Source organism: Ailuropoda melanoleuca, chromosome 15 (genome assembly GCF_002007445.2).
Source record: "Ailuropoda melanoleuca isolate Jingjing chromosome 15, ASM200744v2, whole genome shotgun sequence".
Classification (NCBI taxonomy): Eukaryota; Metazoa; Chordata; class Mammalia; order Carnivora; family Ursidae; genus Ailuropoda; species Ailuropoda melanoleuca.
In genome coordinates, this window is record NC_048232.1 from 24039042 (window position 1) to 24059758 (window position 20717).

A 20717-nucleotide genomic window follows, 5' to 3' on the forward strand; every position below is an offset into this window, starting at 1 on the left:
AAAAATAAATAAAAAATCTTTAAAAAAAAAAAAAAAAAAGAATTACTGTAATAATTGACATTATTTATAAACTGGCATACATTGTACAGTATCAGAAATGTTAGCTTTTACCTACACCAAACTATTCCTTCTCAAAAATTACCTGCCTTCCAAGATCAAATGTGCATAAGAAGGAGCATAAGCTAACATCATGGAAGATGGAAAACAAGCTAAACTAAGTAGCTCACTGATGATATCCCCTTCATACTCCCAGACTTTAGAATATACTTGTTAGGGATGCCTGGGTGTTTCAGTTCCTTAAGAGTCTGCCTTCAGCTCAGGTCATGATCCCAGGGTCCTGCGGGGAGCCTGCTTCTCTCTGCCTCTTCCCCTGCTTGTGCTCGCTCTCTCTGACAAATAAATAAATAAAACCTTTATAAAAAATAATGTCCCAGATCAATTTATTAAAAAAAAAAATAGAATATTCTTGTTAACCCGAATGTAGCTCTGGCTGGGGAAATTCCAGGCAGAAAAATTAACAAGTTGTATGGAAGACTTGTATGTCCTTCCCCAATCTAGCAATCTGCATGCTGAGAAACCTTTCTTAAATACTTTCTACTCCCTTTCACTTAGCTTACCTTCCTATTCCCCCAAATAGTTCCCATGACAAAGGCAGTACAGAACCTAAAGTAGAGCAAAGAGAACTGGCCAGATGAGTGTATGCAAGTTGTGAGTGATTGTCCTTGACATAACCCACCAGAAAAAGGCAAAGGTTTTTCTTCACGTCTACATACAAAACATTTCATGTTCTGAATATTATTTCCTCATAACAACTTCAAAAGCCCCATCCTTTTTACAATAATAGGCTCTTTTGAGAAGTTTTGCTATTAATAAAACAATTTAATAATTAAAGTCAACAGGATCCAACGAGCTAAGAAAGTGCTCTAGGCTCAACTGAACTACAGCCAAAAGAACTTGTCTGCTAAACAACTCACCTGAACTGAACTGTACTTCCAAACTGTAGAAAAACAAAATGAAAACTGAACTCTCAGGATAAAAATCACCCAGGCAATAAATTAACTCATCTTGGGTATAAAAAATTCTCAAAACACAAGTGACTGCATACTTTCCCTGAGAGGTGGTATGTTTATCTGAGCATCTCAGGAAGGCAGCTAGTAGCCTGCATCATGCTGCCGAAGGTTCCAAGGCTACTAAGATAAACATTATGTGTGAACTTCATCTTTCCCTCCCTCCCCCCAGGAAGATCAGAATATCTCACTGGTGTCAAATTTAGAACAACCAAAAACAATTGGGGACCACTGGCAATGGCTCTTGGCACCACGGTATTAACATGTTTAAGAGAGACTACAAGAGAAATACCACAATTTATCTTAACTAGGAATATTATCAATAAAGTTTAAAAGTGCTTCAGGGTTACATGATAATGGCAAAAGAAGAGGAAAGAGGTCAGGGAGGAAAAAAATAAAAACCTTACAGCACACAACTACCCGAAAAAAAAAAAAGCAGTCAACAGACAAGTTAAAACACGTTTGCATTTGCCAATACATAGCAGTTACCACACCATATATTTGTTAGATTTCCCAACACACAAAACAAAAGAAGCTACCCTTTTATGAAGTACTTATTTACTGACTTCTACAAAGAAATGACTTTTCTGGATTGGGGGCACATTAACTTCCTGTACTTTCCCTTTGACTTTCAAAATCTTGAGAACCTTCAACAAATTGAGATTCACCTCAATTTTAAGGCTTTTCCTGTTAGGCTGAATACACGTTGTATGTGTTAATATCAATAAACTACAAGACCACATTTCTCTTTGAAAACCATATTCACATTTCTATAGACTTTAGAACATTTTTTAAAATGCTAACTACAAAGTTTGCAAAAACAAGTAATACAGTAGACAGGGTGGGCATTCAACAAGTTCATCAGAACTCCTAAAGTAAAAACTTGAAGGAGTTTATGAGATAAATTCCTACTGCTGATACTGAAGATACAATGTTACTAATATGGAAATTGAGAAATATTCAAAATATTCTGAAAACAGTATCTCCTTCTAAAAATAAAGAAAAGCATTTGCCAACACAGAAACTGTTGGTTCTTAAAAATGATAATCACATGGGAGGCATTTCTATAAATACTTCAGTTCTGAATCGCAATAACCCGATTCTTTCAAAGCACATTTGGTTTATGTTTTATCCTAACAAGAGAATTTCTGATGCCATTATATTGATACAAAGGACTCTGCTCTTTATTTGCTTCTATATATAGCAAACTGTTGGCTTACCCAGTTAAAGATCTACAAACCATAAATCACTTCCAATAATTAAAATAAAAACAAACGAGAATCTGTCATAAATAAGGCCCCAAGAATGTTCTAATAAATTTACAGTAACATTTTATATTATGGTCGTAGGACTAAATATGTTCGGTAATCTATCTGGATTCCTACTCTATGCATTTACTCAGGTCGGAAAGAGAGAAACCTCAGAAAATAAGCAACCGGAGGTTACACCGTTCTATTTTAAGTTACTTATAAAGCCAACAGTTCAAGAACTTTTGGGGAAGAGAGAGTGAGACATTTTCCAAGTAGTTAAGAATAATTTGTTTTATAATAACGACAGTCCTAACAACCTCTAGAATACATTATGGTGGGGCGGAAGTGAAAATGATGAGAGGGGGAAAAAACCCGACTTGAAAACGGACAGCCAGGCAAATTCACAAACCTTCAATTAAAGGAATTTTGAGATTAACTTCTCTTATACGCCCTCCCTCACTCCCCACCCGCTTCCTCCTCTCCTCGGGGAGGTCTGTGTAATGTGACTCATGACAAATTTTTTAAAAAATAAATAAATAAAAGACACACCCTCTGGGTTAAACTGACATAATCGCCCCCACCCCGCCTTCCCCCGACACACACCCCGCTTTTCCTCTCCCTTCTGCCGCTCCTCCCCGCGCCTCGTCCCTGCCCTTTCCTCTCCCCGTCCTAGACCCCCTCTCCGGATGGAGAGGCAGCTGGCTCTCCCACACAGGAGTCCAGAGAATGGAAGGCTGCCGAGGGCAGCGCGCGACCCGGGGGGCCCAGCCCGAAAGGAGGCGGACAGCAGGGGAGCTCCGGGTTCCCTCGCCCATTTTCTCTCTCCCCTTCTATCGGTTTCAACCACCACAGCCACTTCCTGTATCGCAGCCCGACTCCCTCAGCCCCGCCACTTGATCTCCCCGGCTGGGGGTTGGGGTTGGGGTTGGGGCTGATGCAGCCGCTGAGGTTACGGCAGTTCCCCCCCCCGCCCAGTGGGCTGGTCACTCGGGCGGCAGGCGGTGGATCCTCTGCCCGGCCGGCCGGCCAGCGCCCGCCCGCGCGCCCGCGCTCCTCACCTGTATGTAGTTGTTTTCACAGTAGTCCGCCACCCGGGTCAGATTCTGGTAACTCTCTATCAGCGCCCTCTTGCCAGACGGGATCTCCTCCTCTAGTAACATCTGCAGCTCTGCCATTTTCCACCCCTCTGCATCGCTTCCTCTCGCACTAAAGAGACGGAGGCAGCAAGGTCCGCGGAGGCGCAGAGCACCTCACAGCCCGGATACAAACGGCCTACCGCCCTCCCGCCTGGTATTGTGGGACGGCACCTCCTCCTCTTCCTCCTCACTCTCTCCACTCCGCTCCACCCACTTCGCGCAGCCGCCTCAATCCCGTTCTCTCGCGAGCCTTCACGTTTTCCCTCCTCCTCGCCGCAACCACGGGATTTTTTTTTGCATGGTCTTCTGGGAACTGTAGTCTCTCACGGGCTAGGAGTCCCATCCGCGCATGCGTGTAGGGGAGCCTCCGAAAAAGAACGGGGAGGAGCGTAAAGAACGGCCCAGGTAGGGGGTTTAAGCGCGAAGGTTCCTGACATCTCCGGCAGGTGGCGCCACAGGGTGAATCTAGAGGATGAAATCCTTTCCCGGAGAAGGCTGTGAAAGTTGGCAGAATTTGCTTGATTAATGTCAGTGATCAGAGGTATCAGCTCTGATACGGGATTAAGAAGGGCTAGAATATGAAGAAATCCAAATCTTTACTTCCTCTGTCTTCTTAGACATAACACGACTCAGGCTTTTCTTTCTAAGTTAGAGGATACGTACTACCAAATTTCAAGATTTACTATAAAGCTACAGAAATTAAGACAACGTGAACTTGATGTAACAACAAACAAATTGCTCATTGGAACGGACACAAATATATGCAGAAATTGGATTGATGACAAAAGTGCCAGTGCAAATCAAGGAGGGAAAGCATTTTTTTCTCAGTAAAAGTGCTGGAGCCGTTGGACACTTGGGTTTTTTTTGTTGTTTTGTTTTTGTTTTTGTTTTTGTTCTAATGAACTTTGAACCTACCTCACAACTACTCTAAAATTTATTCGGGATATATCATAGGTCCAAATGTAAAAGGTAAAGCAATAAAGCTTCTTTTTTTTAAATTAAAGGTTTTATTTATTTGTTCGTCAGAGAGACAGAGCAGGAGCACAAGCAAGGGGAGCAGCAGGGAGAGGGAGAAGCCGTCAGTTAAGCCTCTGCCTTCAGCTCAGGTCATGATCCCCGGGGTCCTGAGATCGAGTTCCATATCGGGCTCCCTGCTCTTCAGGGAAGTCTGCTTCTCCCTCTCCCTCTGCCTTTGCCCTTCCCCCATGCTTGTGCTCTCTCTCTCTCTCTCAATCTCAAATAAATAAATACAATCTTAAAAAAAAACACTATTAAGAAAGTAAAAAGATAAGCCACAACATCTACATTTGACAGAGGACTCATACCCAGGATATAATTTTTAAAAACTCCTTCAGGGGCGCCTGGGTGGCACAGCGGTTAAGCGTCTGCCTTCGGCTCAGGGCGTGATCCCGGCGTTATGGGATCGAGCCCCACATCGGGCTCCTCTGTTATGAGCCTGCTTCTTCCTCTCCCACTCCCCCTGCTTGTGTTCCCTCTCTCGCTGGCTGTCTCTATCTCTGTCAAATAAATAAATAAAATCTTTAAAAATAAATAAATAAAAAATGAAAAATAAAAAAAATAAAAACTCCTTCAAGCCAATTAAAAAAAAAAAGCAATTCAATAAAAAATGGACAAAAGAAGACAACTGTATTTCACAAAAGACCAATAAATATAGGAAAAGGTACTCAACTCATTACTCATCAAGGAAATGCAAATTAAAGCCATACTGGGGCACCTGGGTGGCTCAGTCCCTTACGTGTCCACCTTCCACTCAGGTCTTGGTCTCGGGATCCTGGGATGGAGCTGATGTGGGGCTCCTTGCTCAGCCAGAAGTCGGCTTCTCCCTCTCCCTTGGCAGCCCCCCTCCAGCTCAGGTGCATACTCTCTCTCTCTCTCAAACAAGAAAATAAAATATTTTTTTAAAAATAAATAAAATAAAGCCATACTAAGATAATACTGCACTCCACCAGTATGTAGTATAAATTTGTTTAATTTTATTTATTTATTTATTCATTCATTCATTTATTTAGAGTGTGTATACCTGCACGCTCTTGCTCACATGCCCGAGCTGGGGGAGGGGAGAGGGAGAAAGAATCCTAAGCAGCTCCACACCGAGTATGGACCCTCACGCGGAACTGGATCTCGTGACCCTAAGATCATGATCAGAGCCAAAATCAAAAGCCTGACACTTAACTGAATGAGCCGTTCAAGCGCCCTGTAATGTAAATTTTGTTAAGATTTTATTTATTTGAAAGAAAGAGACACAGAGATAGCGACAGAGATAGTGAGAGAGAGCATGAGCAGGGAGGAGAGGGAGAAGCAGACTCCCTCCCAAGCAGGGAGTCCGATGTGGGTTCTATCCCAGGACCCTGGGATCATGACCTGGGTCGAACGCAGCCGCTTAAACCACCGAGTCACCGAGGCACCCTGTAGTGTAAATTTTAACAGACTACCCTGGGGGCACCTGGGTGGCTCAGTTGGTTAAGCCACTGCCTTCAGCTCAGATCATGATGCCAGATGCCCACAATCAAGTCCCGCATCAGGCTCCCTGCTCAGCGGGGAGTCTGCTTCTCCCACTCCTCCCCCCTTCTCATGTGCTCTCTCCCTCTCTCTCATTCTCTCTCTCAAATAAATAAATAAAATCTTTGAAACAAAAATAAATAAGATAAAAAATAAAAGACTACCTTGCACGCCCATTAGAACAGCTAAAATAAAATATCCTGACAATAGAAGAGAAAATAGTGAGAATGTAGAATGATTGAACTCTCATACATAACTGGCTGCAAACCACTACAACCCCTTTGGAAAGCAATGTAACAGTTTCTTATAAAGCCAAGTATATACCTAATATATAACGTAGCAATTCTACTTGTAGGTATTTACTCGAGAGAATTGAAAATGTATGTTTGCACAAAAACCACTATGTGAATGTTTATAGTAGCTATATACATAAACTAAAAGCTGGGAATAAGGCAAATGTCCTTCAACCAGCTGTGGATAAACAAACAATAGAATACTATTCTCAATAAAATGTGATAAACAATATATGCATACAAAGTCGTGGGTGACTCTCAAATGCAATTTGCTAAGTGAAGAAAGACAGACACACACATGACTACATATTGCACTATTTCATTTATATGAAATTTCAGAAAAGGCAAAACTCCGGTGATAAAAATCAGATCAGACTTTGCAAGAGGCCAGATTCCAAACAGGTATAAATAAACTTTTAGAGGTGATGGAAATGTTCTAAATCATGATAGTAGTGAGGATTACATGACTAAATGTGCTTCTCAAACGTCATTGAATTGCACATTTAAAATCAGTGAGTTTTATTGTAACTAAATTATATCTAACTGAAACTGGCCTCCAAAGAAATTACAAGCAGAAGAAAAATTCCTCTCTTCAAATATTAAAGAACAGGGAAAAAATTACATATTTTTGTTGGCTTTGATGTAGGATAAAAAATCATACAACCAAAAAGATAGGAGACAACTTGCTTTTCCGAGTTATATAGGTGACTAAATGGGTGAGAGTTAACTTTAAAAATTGCAAGCAGACCTGGTGACATTAAATTATGAACATCATGGAAGCTTTTGAGTCCAGTTTCTCTCCCAGAATGCGCACTTTTATACTATTTACTGATTTAGTATTTTTCTTTTTTTTAAGAGTTTTTGGGTTTGTCTTGTTTTGTTTAAAAATTCTATTCATTTATTTGTCAGAGAGAGGGAAGGAGAGCACAAGCAGGGAGAGCTGCAGGCAGAATAAAGAATAAGAGTGTTTGTATTAAACTATATGATGTATACTGAGGCTCAAGTTGAAAACTAGACCTTTTGCATTTCATTTCATGGATGTCTAGTCAAGATAATCAATTTGGTCATGAAAAACAGTTTGTAATTGCAAATTCTGCACATATGCATGGGGATAAATGGAAATTTCATATATTCAACCTTGAAATACCAGATTGCTGATAATCATAAAGACCTTACTTCAGAGGGATTAAGAGATGTGCCAGGAAAGAATAATTTGGACTATCTTGGTACAAGATTGCTTCTCTTGTCATCTGGGATACAAGTGACACTGCATCCTTAGTGTCAGACTTCTGCACAGTTAATTCACAATATTGCATCCCAGGATACTAAATTGGAATTGTATGATCAACAAACCAGAATGTGGACTAGAAATGTGGTATAATGTTAGGAAACTAGGAGTCAGGCAACCAGGCTTCTCCCCCCACCATCCCTCCTCTCCTCATCCACCAGCACTATGTGACATGATTACATTCTCTACCAAAAAAAAAAAAAAAAAAGGGAGGGGGGCTGTATTAGTCTGCTCAGGCTGACAAAACAAAATACCACACATTGAGTAGCTTAAAGAACAGAATTTTATTTTCTCACAGTTCTGCTGGCTAGAAGTCCAAAATCAACATGTCAGCAGGTTTGGTTTCTCCTAAAGCCCCTCTCCTTGGCTTGCAGATGGTCATCTTCTCACTATGTCCTCAGATGGGACCTTTTCCCTGGTGTCTATGTCCTAATCTTGCCTTTTTTTAAAAAAAATTTATTTGAGAGAGAGAGAGAGAGAAAGGGAGCCGGCGGAGAGGAGAGAGAGAATCCCAAGCAGACCCGCGTTGAGCGTGGAGCCTGGGGCAGGGCTCTACCCCATGACCCAAGAGAACACCACCTGAGCCAAGACCAAGGGTCAGGACACTTAAACAATTGAGCTATCCTGGTACCCCCTAATCTTGTTTGATAAGGACACCAGTCATACTAGATTAGGGTCATATCCTATGACCTCATTTCATCTTAATTACCTATTTAAAGGCCCTATCTAGGGGCGCCTGGGGGGCTCAGTCTTAAGTGTCTGCCTTTGGCTCAGGTCGAGATTGGGCTCCCTGCTGGGTAAGCTGCTTCTCCCTCTCCCTCTGCCTGCTGCTTCCCCTGCTTGTGCACGCGTGCGCGCACTCTCTCACGCTCTGTCAAATAAACAAATAAAATCTTTAAAAAATAAATAAATAAAGGCCCTATCTCCAAATACATTCACATTCTAAGGTACCTGAGGTTACGATTTCAATATATGAATTTTGCAGGGGACACAAGTCAGTTCACTGTAGATCATTCCAGGATTAACTGACATCCTAGGATTCTACAACCCCCCAATATTACCTCTCTTTGCTTCTTTTCAAATTAACAATACCATCCAGGAATCCTCAGAAAAGGAGGGTGAATGGAATGCTCTGTTTAAACAGTTTAGCAAGGCCCACACAAGACAAGAGGATTTCAGGAGATAGAGTGAATTGTAAACCCTCCTTCAAATTTTATTATAATTGGAGGCGGAAATTCTTTTACACAAAGTCATCGTATTTGTAGCAGCAGGCCAGACCTACAGGCTAGTTTTCAGGCAGGTCTGATGATTCCTTTAACGTGGGGGAAAGGTCTCTCTTAGACACGTTAAGTCAAGCCACGGCAGAATGTCAGTATTATTTTAGGGTGGAGCAAGCTGTTATCATGAAATAATTAAAAATTAGCAGTGGCTAAAAATGCAAAGTACCTGGAGTACTGTGGGGGGGAAATAGAGCCTTTAAGTGCAATCTCATGTTTTTTTCTTCTTCTCCGGAAGCTGTAATATTTCCAGCATGGTCTGAATGAATTAATCATTTGTTAATTTTGGAAGCTGCTGAATCCTCCTCCACCTCTCATTTTCAACTTCAATAACATGCTGTAGGCTTTGTGACAACAGAACTGTTCCCGGAACAGTTGACCCCTCTAGCAATAACAAGTATCTCAGTCTTTGAACCTAGCCTCGAACTGGCTAATCACTTTCCTCCCTGAACTTTGTCCTCCAACCCTTCCAATGGTTTTATAAATCCCTTAGTGTTGGAAATATCCAGAGTAATTTCTCTTTTCCTGACAAATGAACAAAATAATATTTAAAAGTTCTAAAGACAAATGGCAGCCCATGTAAAGTTAGTATTTCTTTAGTTGGAAGGTACAGAAAACAAAACCCCGAGGTAGCATAAGAAAGAAAAAGACAAAAGGGGAAAAGACAAAAAGAAAAAATAAGTTCTCATTACAAAAATTCACGCTCACTCACAGAACTCAAAACTTCAAATGCAGTCAGTCCTAAGAAAATTCTAGCACAAGTCAGTGGGAAGGCCATCAGGAACCCAGGTAGCATTTTCATTTAGTGCCGTTTCTTTGCAAAGGTTTCGCTTTGTTTTTGCTACCCTTTGTAAATGGTGGAAAGCATGACAAATTTGTGTCCTAACTTTTTCATCTCCACCATTCAAGAAGGCAATCCTCCTCTCAAATCCCTCGGTTCCAAATCCACATTCCTCAGAAAGAAAATCTGATTAGTCCCTCTGGAATTGGCTCTTCTTTCCAATCATCAACTTTGGCAATGGAGACATGTTGAAGAAGCATTAGCATAATTACTTGAACACCCCGAGATTGATGTGGAAAGTTTCCAGAGAGAGTAGATAATCAAAGAAAATAAGAGTGTCAGGTGTTCACGGCAAGTGGGGAAACTTTTGCAATACATATACATGTGGCCTGGGTGCTATTATGAGATTGTGCAAGTTACTCATACACAAGAACATCTGGCTTTCTTCCCAGGTTTTGATCCTGTTCTTGTTTGCTGCTATCATTCGTTTGTTTGATAACGTTTCCAAGCTAATTTTGTAACGTCTGTATTCTTTGTCATTTGTGGCCACCGAAGTATCTCCTCAGTGTCTCGGTGTCTCCTGGGCACGTGCACAACTCTGCATAGATTCGTGGTATTCTGGATTTCCAAAAATTTATGTTGCTGCTTTTCAAGATCCTCTGCGGACATCTCATTCTCCAGATTTTCCTTTTAAATTTTTTATTCAACCTCTTGTTTGCCCTAACTATTCTTGCTGCCACAGCCACTGCAATGAAAAACAGTTAAAACTGGCTCTTAACAAATACCCTGAGGCTAGAATTGTTGGCGTGAAGTGAGTTTTGAGTCAAGTGAAAATTAAGTCCTGAGAATGGGGCTTTTCCAGGGAGCTGCCAGCAAGGTCAAATAGCAATAATTTTCTGGGGGTTGGACTTCTGGGGGCTTTCCCAGCCTGTTCTTCCCCGTCCAGAGGCTGCTAGGATGATGCTTGATGTACACTATGATTGTAAGACAGTTTGTTTTCAAGGCTACTGCAGAGCTAGGGAGAGAGGGATGGAAATAAGGCAAGTTCAAACACCACAAAGCTTACTGTTTTTACAGAGATTTACCTGTTTTTCTTTTCCTTTTAAGACTTATTATTTGGGGTGCTCGGGTGGCCCAGTCGGTTAAGCGTCTGCCTTCAGCTCAGGTCACGATCCCAGGGTCCTGGGATCAAGCCCATATCAAGCCCCACATTGGGCTCCCTGCTCATCGGGAAGTCTGCTTGTCTCCCTCTCCCTCTGCCGCTCCCCCTGCTTGTGCTCTTTCCCTCAAATAAATGGTAAATATATTTTTTTAAGATTTTATTTATTCATTTGAGGAAGAGAGAGAATTTCAAGCCTGCTCCCACTGAGCCCAAGCCAGGAGCCTGACTCAGGGTTCAAGATCATGACCTGAGTGGAAATCAAGAATCCGAGGCTTAACCGACTGAGCCATCCAAGAGCCCTCAGCTTTTTTCTTGAATCAATGTTCCTTTATTTCCATAGTTAATTTTTTTTTTAAAGATTTCATTTATTTATTTGAGAGAGAGGGAGAGAGCAGGAGAGTGCAGAAGGGTAGGGGAGGGAGGTGAGGGAGGGGCAAAGGGAGCACAGAGCCCCACAGGGGGCTCAATCCTAGGATCCTGAGATCATGACCTCAGCCAAAGTCAGACACTATTTTTAAAATTTTTTTAAAAGATTTTTTATTTATTAATTTGACAGAGAGAGACAGCCAGCGAGAGAGGGAACACAAGCAGGGGGAGTGGGAGAGGAAGAAGCAGGCTCCCAGCGGAGGAGCCCACAGAGGAGCCCAATGTGGGGCTCGATTCCAGAACGCTGGGATCACGCCCTGAGCCAAAGGCAGACCCTTAACAACTGTGCCACCCAGGCTCCCCCACAGTTAATTTTAATTGTTATGGTTAATTTACAGAGTTTGCTTGATTGCCAGAGTTTGGAGAACAGTGACTTCGGCAATTTTTGCCAATGTTCTCATTGCTTTTAGGCAGGAGCAGGTTAAGATGGTCCCTATTCTGCTGTTCTGGAAGTGCCTCTCTTCATTCGTTTTAAATATAACCTTGACCATCCACCAGCTGTGAGACTCTGGGGAAGTTATAGAAACCTTGCTAATTCTTATGTTTTGAAAATAATAAATGAAATGAACCATAAACTACTTAGCACACCACCAGTTAAAAGTGAGTGTTCAAGAGAGGATTCTGGGAAGATGACAGAGCAGGAAACACCAAGAATCGGCCTACCCTTCCAAACAAGAATTGTACTGGCACAGTCTGCCTGATGTAACTACTCTGGAGTCTACCTACAGTTTGCAACTTCCTGAAAAAAATGAAGGAAAATCGCAGTTACTTTTGGTCATCTTCGGCACTTAGCACATTAGCTGCTACCCTTCCCCCACCCCCTGCCACACCGCAGGCAGGTGTGTAGATATTCCTAGAGCAGCTTGCATACAGCTTGTGGGCGCCAGAGTGCGCAAAAAGGACCCTCTCCCCCAAATATCAGGGATCAGGGATCTGATCACTGATTACTGCATCTGATCAATGAAGTGTTGCCAGAAAAGCAAGCAGCCATTGTTGGTGCACCTCTCTCCAGGGTTGCAAGCCCCTCCTCTCTCACTGAAGTGACTTACAGGGAATTTAAAGAACCCCTCCCCGCCCCTTCGTTTTTAGTTTGTTTTTTCCCCCTTTCCAGAGCCAGATATTAAAGATTACGACATTGACAAGCAGAGAAAGACAATTATTATACGGTTTCACTCATTTATGGAACGTAAATTTTTTTTTTGAAATAGCAGGAAGATCGGTGGGAGAAGGAAGGGAAGAATGAAGGGGGGTAATCAGAAGGGGGAATGAACCATGAGAGACTATGGACTCTGGGAAATAAACTGAGGGCTTCAGAGGGAAGGGGGTGGGGGATGGGGATAGGCCGGTGATGGGTATTAAGGAGGGCACATATTGCATGGAGCACTGGGTGTTATACGCAACTAATGAATCATGGAACGCTACATCAAAAACCAAAGATGTACTGTATGGTGACTAACATAACATAATAAAAAATTAAAAAAAAAATGAATGCCTACTACCTACCAAGTACATGCCAAGTTCTTTCATCCTTCTTTATCTTTTATCTTTTACCAATCCTGTAAGAATGGTATTGTTATCCTCATTTTACGTAAGAAAAGAAAAAACACATTTCAAGGAAGAAAAAAAATAAATAAATAAAGATTACAGCATTTAAAAGCAACTGCAGGGGCACCTGGGTGGCTCAGTTGGTTGAGAGTCTGCCTTCGGCTCGGGTCATGATCCCAGGGTGCTGGGATTGAGCCCCATGTCAGGCTCCCTGCTGAGCTTCTCCCTCTCTCACCTGCTCATGCTCTATCTCTCGCGCTCTCTCTCAAATAAATAAATAAAATCTTAAAAAAAAAAAAAAAGATGCTCAAAGAACTAAGGAAGGATGTGGAGAAAGTCAAGAAAGCATTGTGGGAACAAAATGAAAATATCAGTAAATAGAAAATCTAAAAAGAAACCAAAAACAACTGATTTGCATTTGCCTATTGATTAGCGATGTTGAGGATCATTTAATGTGCTTACTGGCCTTTTGCATATCTTTTTTACAGAAATGTCTATTCAAGATCTTTGCCCATATTAAAATCTGATTGTTTTTCTTTGTTGAGTTGTGGGAACTAGTATTTTAAGAGGAGGCATTTCAAATCAGGGGGAAAAGATGGATTGTTCAATAAACATCGGAGGGCAATTGGGTAAAATTCTATAAAAAAATTGCAAAATTGTCACATTTTTCATGCTTGTTTTTTAAAGGGAAATAAAATGTTTGGATAAAAATGTGGACCTTTTATGCACCACAACCAGTCTCTCCACCGACGAAGTAACCACTAGCATGAATTTATTGTTTCTCTTTTTATTGAAAAATAACTTTATATACTAAGTTGGTATAAACAATTCATAATTCTGTTTTATGTGTTTTATATATTCTAAAAATTTATTTTTTCACTTAACATTATATTCTCAAGATTCATATAGTTCTAGTACAGTTTATTCCTTTTTATTGCTATATAGTATTTCGTTGTTCCAGCATTCCATATTTCATTAGGTATTCTCTATTTGAAGGTATTTTGGTTTTTTCAAACTGCTTAATACTACAAATTGCTCTCTAATGAATATCCTTATATCTGTCTCCACGCGCACATGGGTGAAAGTTTTCTAGAATTTATGCTAGAAAAGGAAATTGCTCCATTATTAGGTATGTGTATTTTCATTTTCAGTAGAAAATACCAAATTGAGGACGCCTGAGTGGTTCAGTAGGTTGAGCATCTGCCTTTGGCTGGGGTCATGATCTCAGGGTCCTGGGATCGAGTTCATAGTCAGGCTCCCTGCTCTGCAGGAGTCTGCTTGTCCCTCTCCTCCCCGCTCATGCTCTCTCTCGCTATCTCTGTCTCACTCTCTCTAATAAATAAATAAAATCTTAAAAGAAAAGAAAACACCAGGGGCACCTGGGTGGCTCAGCCGTTAAGCACCTGCCCTCAGCTCAGGTCATGATCCCAGGGTCCTGGGATTGAACCCCACATTGGGCTCCCTGCTCGGCGGGAAGTTGCTTCTCCCTCTCACACTCCCCTTGTTTGTGTTCCCTCTCTCACGGCCTCTCTCTGTCAAATAAATAAATAAAATCAAAAAAAAAAAAAAGAAAGAAAGAAAGAAAGAAAGAAAGAAAGAACGAACCAAATTGATCTCCAGTAGGTTGTATCAGTTTACATTCTCATTAGGAGCATATAAGAGCTGGGCACCTGGGTGGCTCAGTCACTTAAGTGTCTTCCTTTGGCTCAGGTCACAATCCCAGAGTCCTGGGATCAAACCTTGCATCAGGCTCCCTGCTCTGCGGGGAGCCTGCTTCTCTCTCTCCCTCTGCCTCCCGCTCCCCCTGCTTGTGCTGTCTTTGTCAAAATGAATAAATAAAATCTTTTTAAAAAAGTTTAAAATAAGAGTGTATGAGAGTTCCATACGTTCATATTCTCACCAGCATCATATTGTCAGACATAAGATCATTAGCAGGACTGAGGAATAAAAAGTGGTATTTAATTGTTGTTTTAATTTGCATTTCCCTGATTATTATAGAGCTTATCTTCCCATTTGTGTTTTTGGCCATTTATTTTTCCTCGTCTGCTATGTGCCAGTCTTTTCCCTGACCCATTTTTCTATTGAGTTTTTTGTTCTTTGGTTTTAATTAACTGTAAGAATTCTTCATTCTGTACAAAAGGTTTTTTTGTCTCTTACAGATTGTTGCAGTTAGAAATTCCGTTTTGCTTCAGGCAATAAAACCCTACAGAAGGATGTTTATATTTTTCTTGGATCAGGAGATTTTGCACAGACCATGCTAGGCTGGTGCAGGTGTTCATGATGCCACCAAGAACCCAGGCTCCTCCTCTCTTTTAGTTTTCACCAACTTGGTACCTGGTTTTCATCATTATGTGACAAGATAGCTGCTATACTTCCATCTATTTCAACATTTCAAGAATAAGGATAAAGGTAAAAGGCAAAGGCTAAAAAGGGCAAAGGCGTGCTCCAGCTAAATCTTTACTCATTAAAAACCTTCACAGAAGCACTATCAAGCAATGTTTACTACGTACATAAACCAGAACAGTGACACATGGCTACCTTTAGCTGTAGGAGAGCTTAGGACACTGAATTTTGGGCTTTTTATAATCTCCTCAGAGACAAGGGAGAAGGGAGATGGATTTGGAGACTGTATCATTCAACACATGTTGAAAGTGTTCTTTCCAAATCTGTAACATATTTTAATTATATATATATATATATATATCTTCTTTCACACCAAAGTTTTCGATCTGCATGTAGTCAAATGTATTGTTATGTATTGAATATTTATGTCTACCCTAATTTCATATCCTGAAACTCTTTTCCCCAATGTTATACTATTTGGAGGTGAGAACTTTGGGGAGGTAATTAGGCATAGATTAGGTCATGAAGCTGGGGCTTTTAATAAGATTAGTGTCCTGATAAGAAGATAAAGAGAAAGAGATCTCTCTTTCTCTCGAGGAGCATGTATCACATCTAGGAAAAGAAATGTGAGGATACAGCAAAAAGACAGCCAGCAGCAAGCCAGGTAGGGGGCCCTCACCAAGAACCACACTCTGCTGGACTGTTGATCTTGGACTTCCCAGACTTCAGAATTATGAGAAATAAATAACTGTCCACCTAGTTTATAGCATTTAGTTAATGCAGCCTAAGCTAAGAGATGTACCCATATTTTCTTTTTGCAATTCTATTTTTTCGGCTTAAGTAATCCTTTCCTTAACACTTAATCATAAACAAGATCATTGTGCTACACAACTTCAGGGGGCACTAATTAATACAGATTACAACGTGAATGGTGCCCCCTGGAGTTGTGTAATGCAGCAGCTCTATTTTTCTTCTAATGACTAAAGATGTACTTTACACATTAGATCCTTAATCTGTGTGGAATTTATTATGTGTCTATCTGAGGTAAGGATCTTATTATCTTTGCTTTCTTTTCTTTTTTTTTTTTTTTTTAAGATTTTATTTATTTGACAGAGACAGCCAGTGAGAGAGGGAACACAAGCAGGGGGAGTGGGAGAAGAAGCAGGCTCCTAGCAGAGAAGCCTGATGTGGGGCTCAATCCCAGAACGCTGGGATCACGCCCTGAGCTGAAGGCAGACGCTTGACGACTGCGCCACCCAGGCGCCCCTTATCTTTACTTTCTATATAGAGTTCGTTCCATTGCTATTTATGAAATAGTTCATATTTTCTCCAGTAATCTTTAATTCCTGTCTGAGTCCTCTCTTCCATCCCATTAAGCTAAATAGCTTTTCTTCACTCAGTATCCCACACTTGTTAATTACTAACAATTCTTTTTCTTTTAATGTTTTTTTATTATATTATGTTAGTCACCATACAGTACATCCCTGGTTTCTGATGTAAAGTTCGATGATTCATTAGTTGCGTATAACATTTTACTAACGTTTCTTAAGTATGCTACTACTTGGTGGGACCAATCTTTTGTGGTAGAGACTGCTATTTGTTCATCAAGTTTTCTTCTTCTCTAGAAATTTAGCTAGACTAGAATTTTTCAGTCTCGCTTGTGGTTAAGTGGGACCCATGAAATGCTGGTGGAAAGCAGTCTTTGCCACTTCCAGACCTGGCTCCTAAAAATCTCTCTTGAGATTTTCCCGGCCTTCCCTCTAACCTCTTCTTCTGACAGCATGCTGCGGATTCATGGAGGACTCTGAGGTCCTACAGGATGATGGAGCCATAAGGCAGAGGATTCTGGATTCCTAGAAGACTCAGTGACGCGAATCCATCCTCCCCCTTGCTCTTCTCCCACTATCACTGGACTGTAAGATGAATGAGAGAGAAACTTTGCGTGTTAAGCCTCTGATATACTGCAGTTGTTGACTGTAGCAGTTAGCCCACCCTGACCAACATTCCATCACATTCTTTTGGGAATCATCTTGCCTGTTTTGGGCTTTTCTTTAGGTTTTTTTAAGAGTCAGTTTATAAAGTTTATGAAGTTTGTTTCAGAGTCCTACAGGGATTATAATTGGAATTGTATTTATGGGTAACTTGGGAAGAATCTTCATCTTTATAATTTTGGATGTAACTATCATATGTCTATATATTCAGATTTCTTCACGTCCAGATAAATTTTATAGTTTTTCTCCATAAAGATATTGTACATCTTCTGCTTCTAGGAGTTTGGAATTTATTGCTATTGTGAATATTATTTCTGTTATATTTTCTAATCTATTGCTGTTGTTTTAAAGGATCATTATTGATTGATTTTATGTTCAATGACCTTGCTGAACCCTAAGTTGTAACAATAGTAGCTTCCCTTAAATTTTCCATGTTGACAACTTATCATCCACAAATAATGAAATATTTACTTTTTCTTTCCTGATTCTTATATCTCATTCATTTTCTTTAATCTTGTTGCATTAGCTGAGACCATCATATCATCTAAGTTTGTAGTTTTGGGGTGCCTGGGTGGCACAGTTGGTTAAGCATCTGACTCTTAGTCATAGGCGTCCTATGTTACATTTTTAATGTTCATCTTTCTGTATATTTCTGGAATAAACTCTGGTCACTCTAAAAGTAAAAATTAGAATGGGGTGTGTGGATGGCTCCGTCGGTTAAGCATCTGCCTTCTGCTCAGGTCTTGATCTCAGGGTCCTGGGATTGAGCCTGGCATCAGGCTCCCTGCTCAGCGGGGCATCTGTATCTCCCTCTCTCTCTGCCCTGCACTCCTGCTTGCTCACTCTCTCTCTCTCTAATAAATAAACCAAAAAATAAAAGTAAAAATTAGAATAATTGTGGTCAATTTGTATTGGGTCATTATTCTTAGAGAAGCTACAACTATATCTCCCAGAATTCCCTTCCTTGTGTTGCTCTGAATTAGGACTGACCATAAGAATTTATGTGAGATTTGATAGGTAGGAGTGAAGCATCTCTGGAGGGTACCAGGCATGGAGTAGAACCTTGACCTACTTTCCTGAGTCTTAGGTCAGGCATGAGTTCGGCTTCATGAAGATTGGTACCATTTTGTTCTGAAGGCCATCCATGTTGTTGACTTTAAAGGCAGTGAGAGAGAACATAGAATTCAGTTTGTCCTCATTGGTTCCAGTTTGTCCTTAGGGGTTTCAGTTTTTCTTTGTTCTTCCCTTCTTCTTGTAAGATCTTGACTACAAGACACACTGACCTATAGCAATTTTAAGCTCTCCTCCAGACACAGATACAATAGCTTTCCATAGACTCTTCAGTAGCTCCCACAATTATATAGTCTAATTAATGTAATATAGTGTAATTAATGTCTGATACCATATCAATCATAATGGTTGTGCTTTCCTGAACAAATTATAGTTCATACAAAAATATATTGTCTTTATGGATTTATAGACGGAGTACAAACTCCTTTGCATGGCATATATATGACCTTCAAGTGAGCCTCAGCCAGTTTTTTATCCAATACCTTGTCCCATCTTCCGTCACATGTACAGTCCCATTACATGAACAAACTTGCTGCTTATCACATATGGTGTGTTTTAGCTTTTTTACCTTTCCCTAGAATGGTTCTCTCTCACCTTCTCTCCTTGCAAATGCCATCTCATCCCAGAAGAACCAGCTCAAATGTTGCTTTCTCTGATCTTCCTCATCTTGTCACATAGATTTAATACTCTCTCATGTTCCCATGGCATGTACATTTTTTAAAAAAGATTTTTTAAAGTTTATTTGTTTGTAAGTAGGTTCCATGCCCAATGTGGGGCTTGAACTGATGACCCTGAGATCAAGAGTCACACGCTCTTCTAACTGAACCAGCCAGGCACCCCTTACAGATTTTATTTTTTTATTTCTCATTTACTTATTTCTTTTTTTTTTTTTCTTTTTTTTTTTTTTTAAAGTTTTTTTTTTTTTTTTTGACAGAGATAGAGACAGCTAGCGAGAGAGGGAACACAAGCAGGGGGAGTGGGAGAGGAAGAAGCAGGCTCATAGTAGAGGAGCCTGATGTGGGGCTCGATCCCGTAACGTCGGGATCACGCCCTGAGCCGAAGGCAGACGCTTAACCGCTGTGCCACCCAGGCGCCCCTACTTATTTCTTTTTTAAAGATTTTATTTATGTATTTGACAGAAAGAGAGACAGCCAGTGAGAGAAGGAACACAAGCAGGGGGAGTGGGAGAGGAAGAAGCATGCTCCCAGCAGAAGAGCCTGACGTGGAGCTCGATCCCAGGACCCTGGGATCATGCCCTGAGCCAAACGCAGATGCTTAACGACTGAGCCACCCAGCTGCCCCTACTTATTTATTTTTATTTTTTAAAAAATGCTTATATATTTAAGATTTTATTTATTTATCTAGCAGAGAGAGAGAGAGCACAAGCAAGGGGAGCAGCAGGCAGAGGGAGAAGTAGACTCCCTGTGGAGTGGTGAGCCTGATGTGGGGCTCGAGCCCAGGACCCTGGGATCATGACCTGAGCCGAAGGCAGCTACTTATTTATTTTTAAATATTTAGGATTTCTTTAAGGTGGTGATAGATTATGAGGGTTAAGCGCACGCACTTTTTTTTTTTTAAGATTTTTTATTTATTTGAGAGACAGAGAGAGTATGAAGGGGGGCTGGGGCAGAGGGAGATAGAGAGAGAGACAAGCTGACTCCCTGCTGAGCAAGGGCTTGATCCCAGAACACTGGGATCATGACCTGAACCGAGGCAGACACTTAACTGACTGAGCCACTCAGGCACCCCACGGACTCTTTTTTTTNTTTTTTTTTTTTTTTTTTAAGATTTATTTATTTGAGGGGAAGAGAGAGAGAGACAGAGAGGGAAAGAGAGAGTGAGAATCTCCAGCAGACTCCCTGTTGAGTGAGGAGCCTGACCCAGGGCTCAATCCCACAACCCTGAGATAATGACTGGAGCCGAAATCAAGAGTCAGACACTCAATCAACTGAGCTACCCAAGTACTCCTTAAAGATTTTATTTTAAGTAATCTCTACATCCAACATGGTGCTTGAACTTCCAACCCTGAGATCAAGAGTCACATGTTCTACCAACTGAGATAGTCAGGTGCCCCTATATGTACAATTTTTTAAATTTCAATTTTAAATGGAGTATAACATACACAGAAAATAAATCTTTTTTAGAGAGTGAAAGAAGAAATTTTCTCTTTTTCGTTTCTTAATTTTTTAAAAAGATTTTATTTATTCATTTAACAGAGACAGAGAGCATGTGCACAAGCAGGGGGGAGGGGCAGAGGGAGAGGGAGAAGCAGACTCCCCACTGAACAGGGAGCCTGACATGGGGCCCAATCCTGGGACCCCAGGATCATGACCTGAGCCGAAGGTAGACACCTAACCGACTGAGCCACCCAGGCACCCCTCTTTTTTTTTGAGTATAGTTGACACACACTGTTACATTAGTTTCAGGTGTACAACTTAGTGATTCGACGAATTTGTACATTATGCTATGTTCACCACAAGTGTAGCTACCATCTGTCCAGTTATATCACTATTATGGTATTATGGACTATATTCCTTATGCTGTGCCTTTCATTCCCGTGCCTTATT

General features: G+C 40.9%; 1 protein-coding gene across 10 annotated transcripts in view; it reads right to left on the reverse strand.

The window, feature by feature from the left end:
- ABI1 (abl interactor 1) overlaps positions 1-3662 on the reverse strand; it is a 135418-nt gene extending 131756 nt beyond the window's left edge. For 2 of the 10 annotated variants that reach the window (XM_002927530.4, XM_002927529.4), the window contains exon 1: positions 3376-3658. In XM_002927530.4, the coding sequence (XP_002927576.1) occupies positions 3376-3492 (117 nt within the window). In that variant the 5' untranslated portion in view covers positions 3493-3658. Of the gene's footprint in view, positions 1-3375 lie in introns of all 10 variants that reach the window. The other 8 variants (XM_002927534.4, XM_002927531.4, XM_011235111.3 and 5 more) reach the window with 6 other exon arrangements.
- Between the last annotated feature and the right edge of the window lie 17055 nt (positions 3663-20717).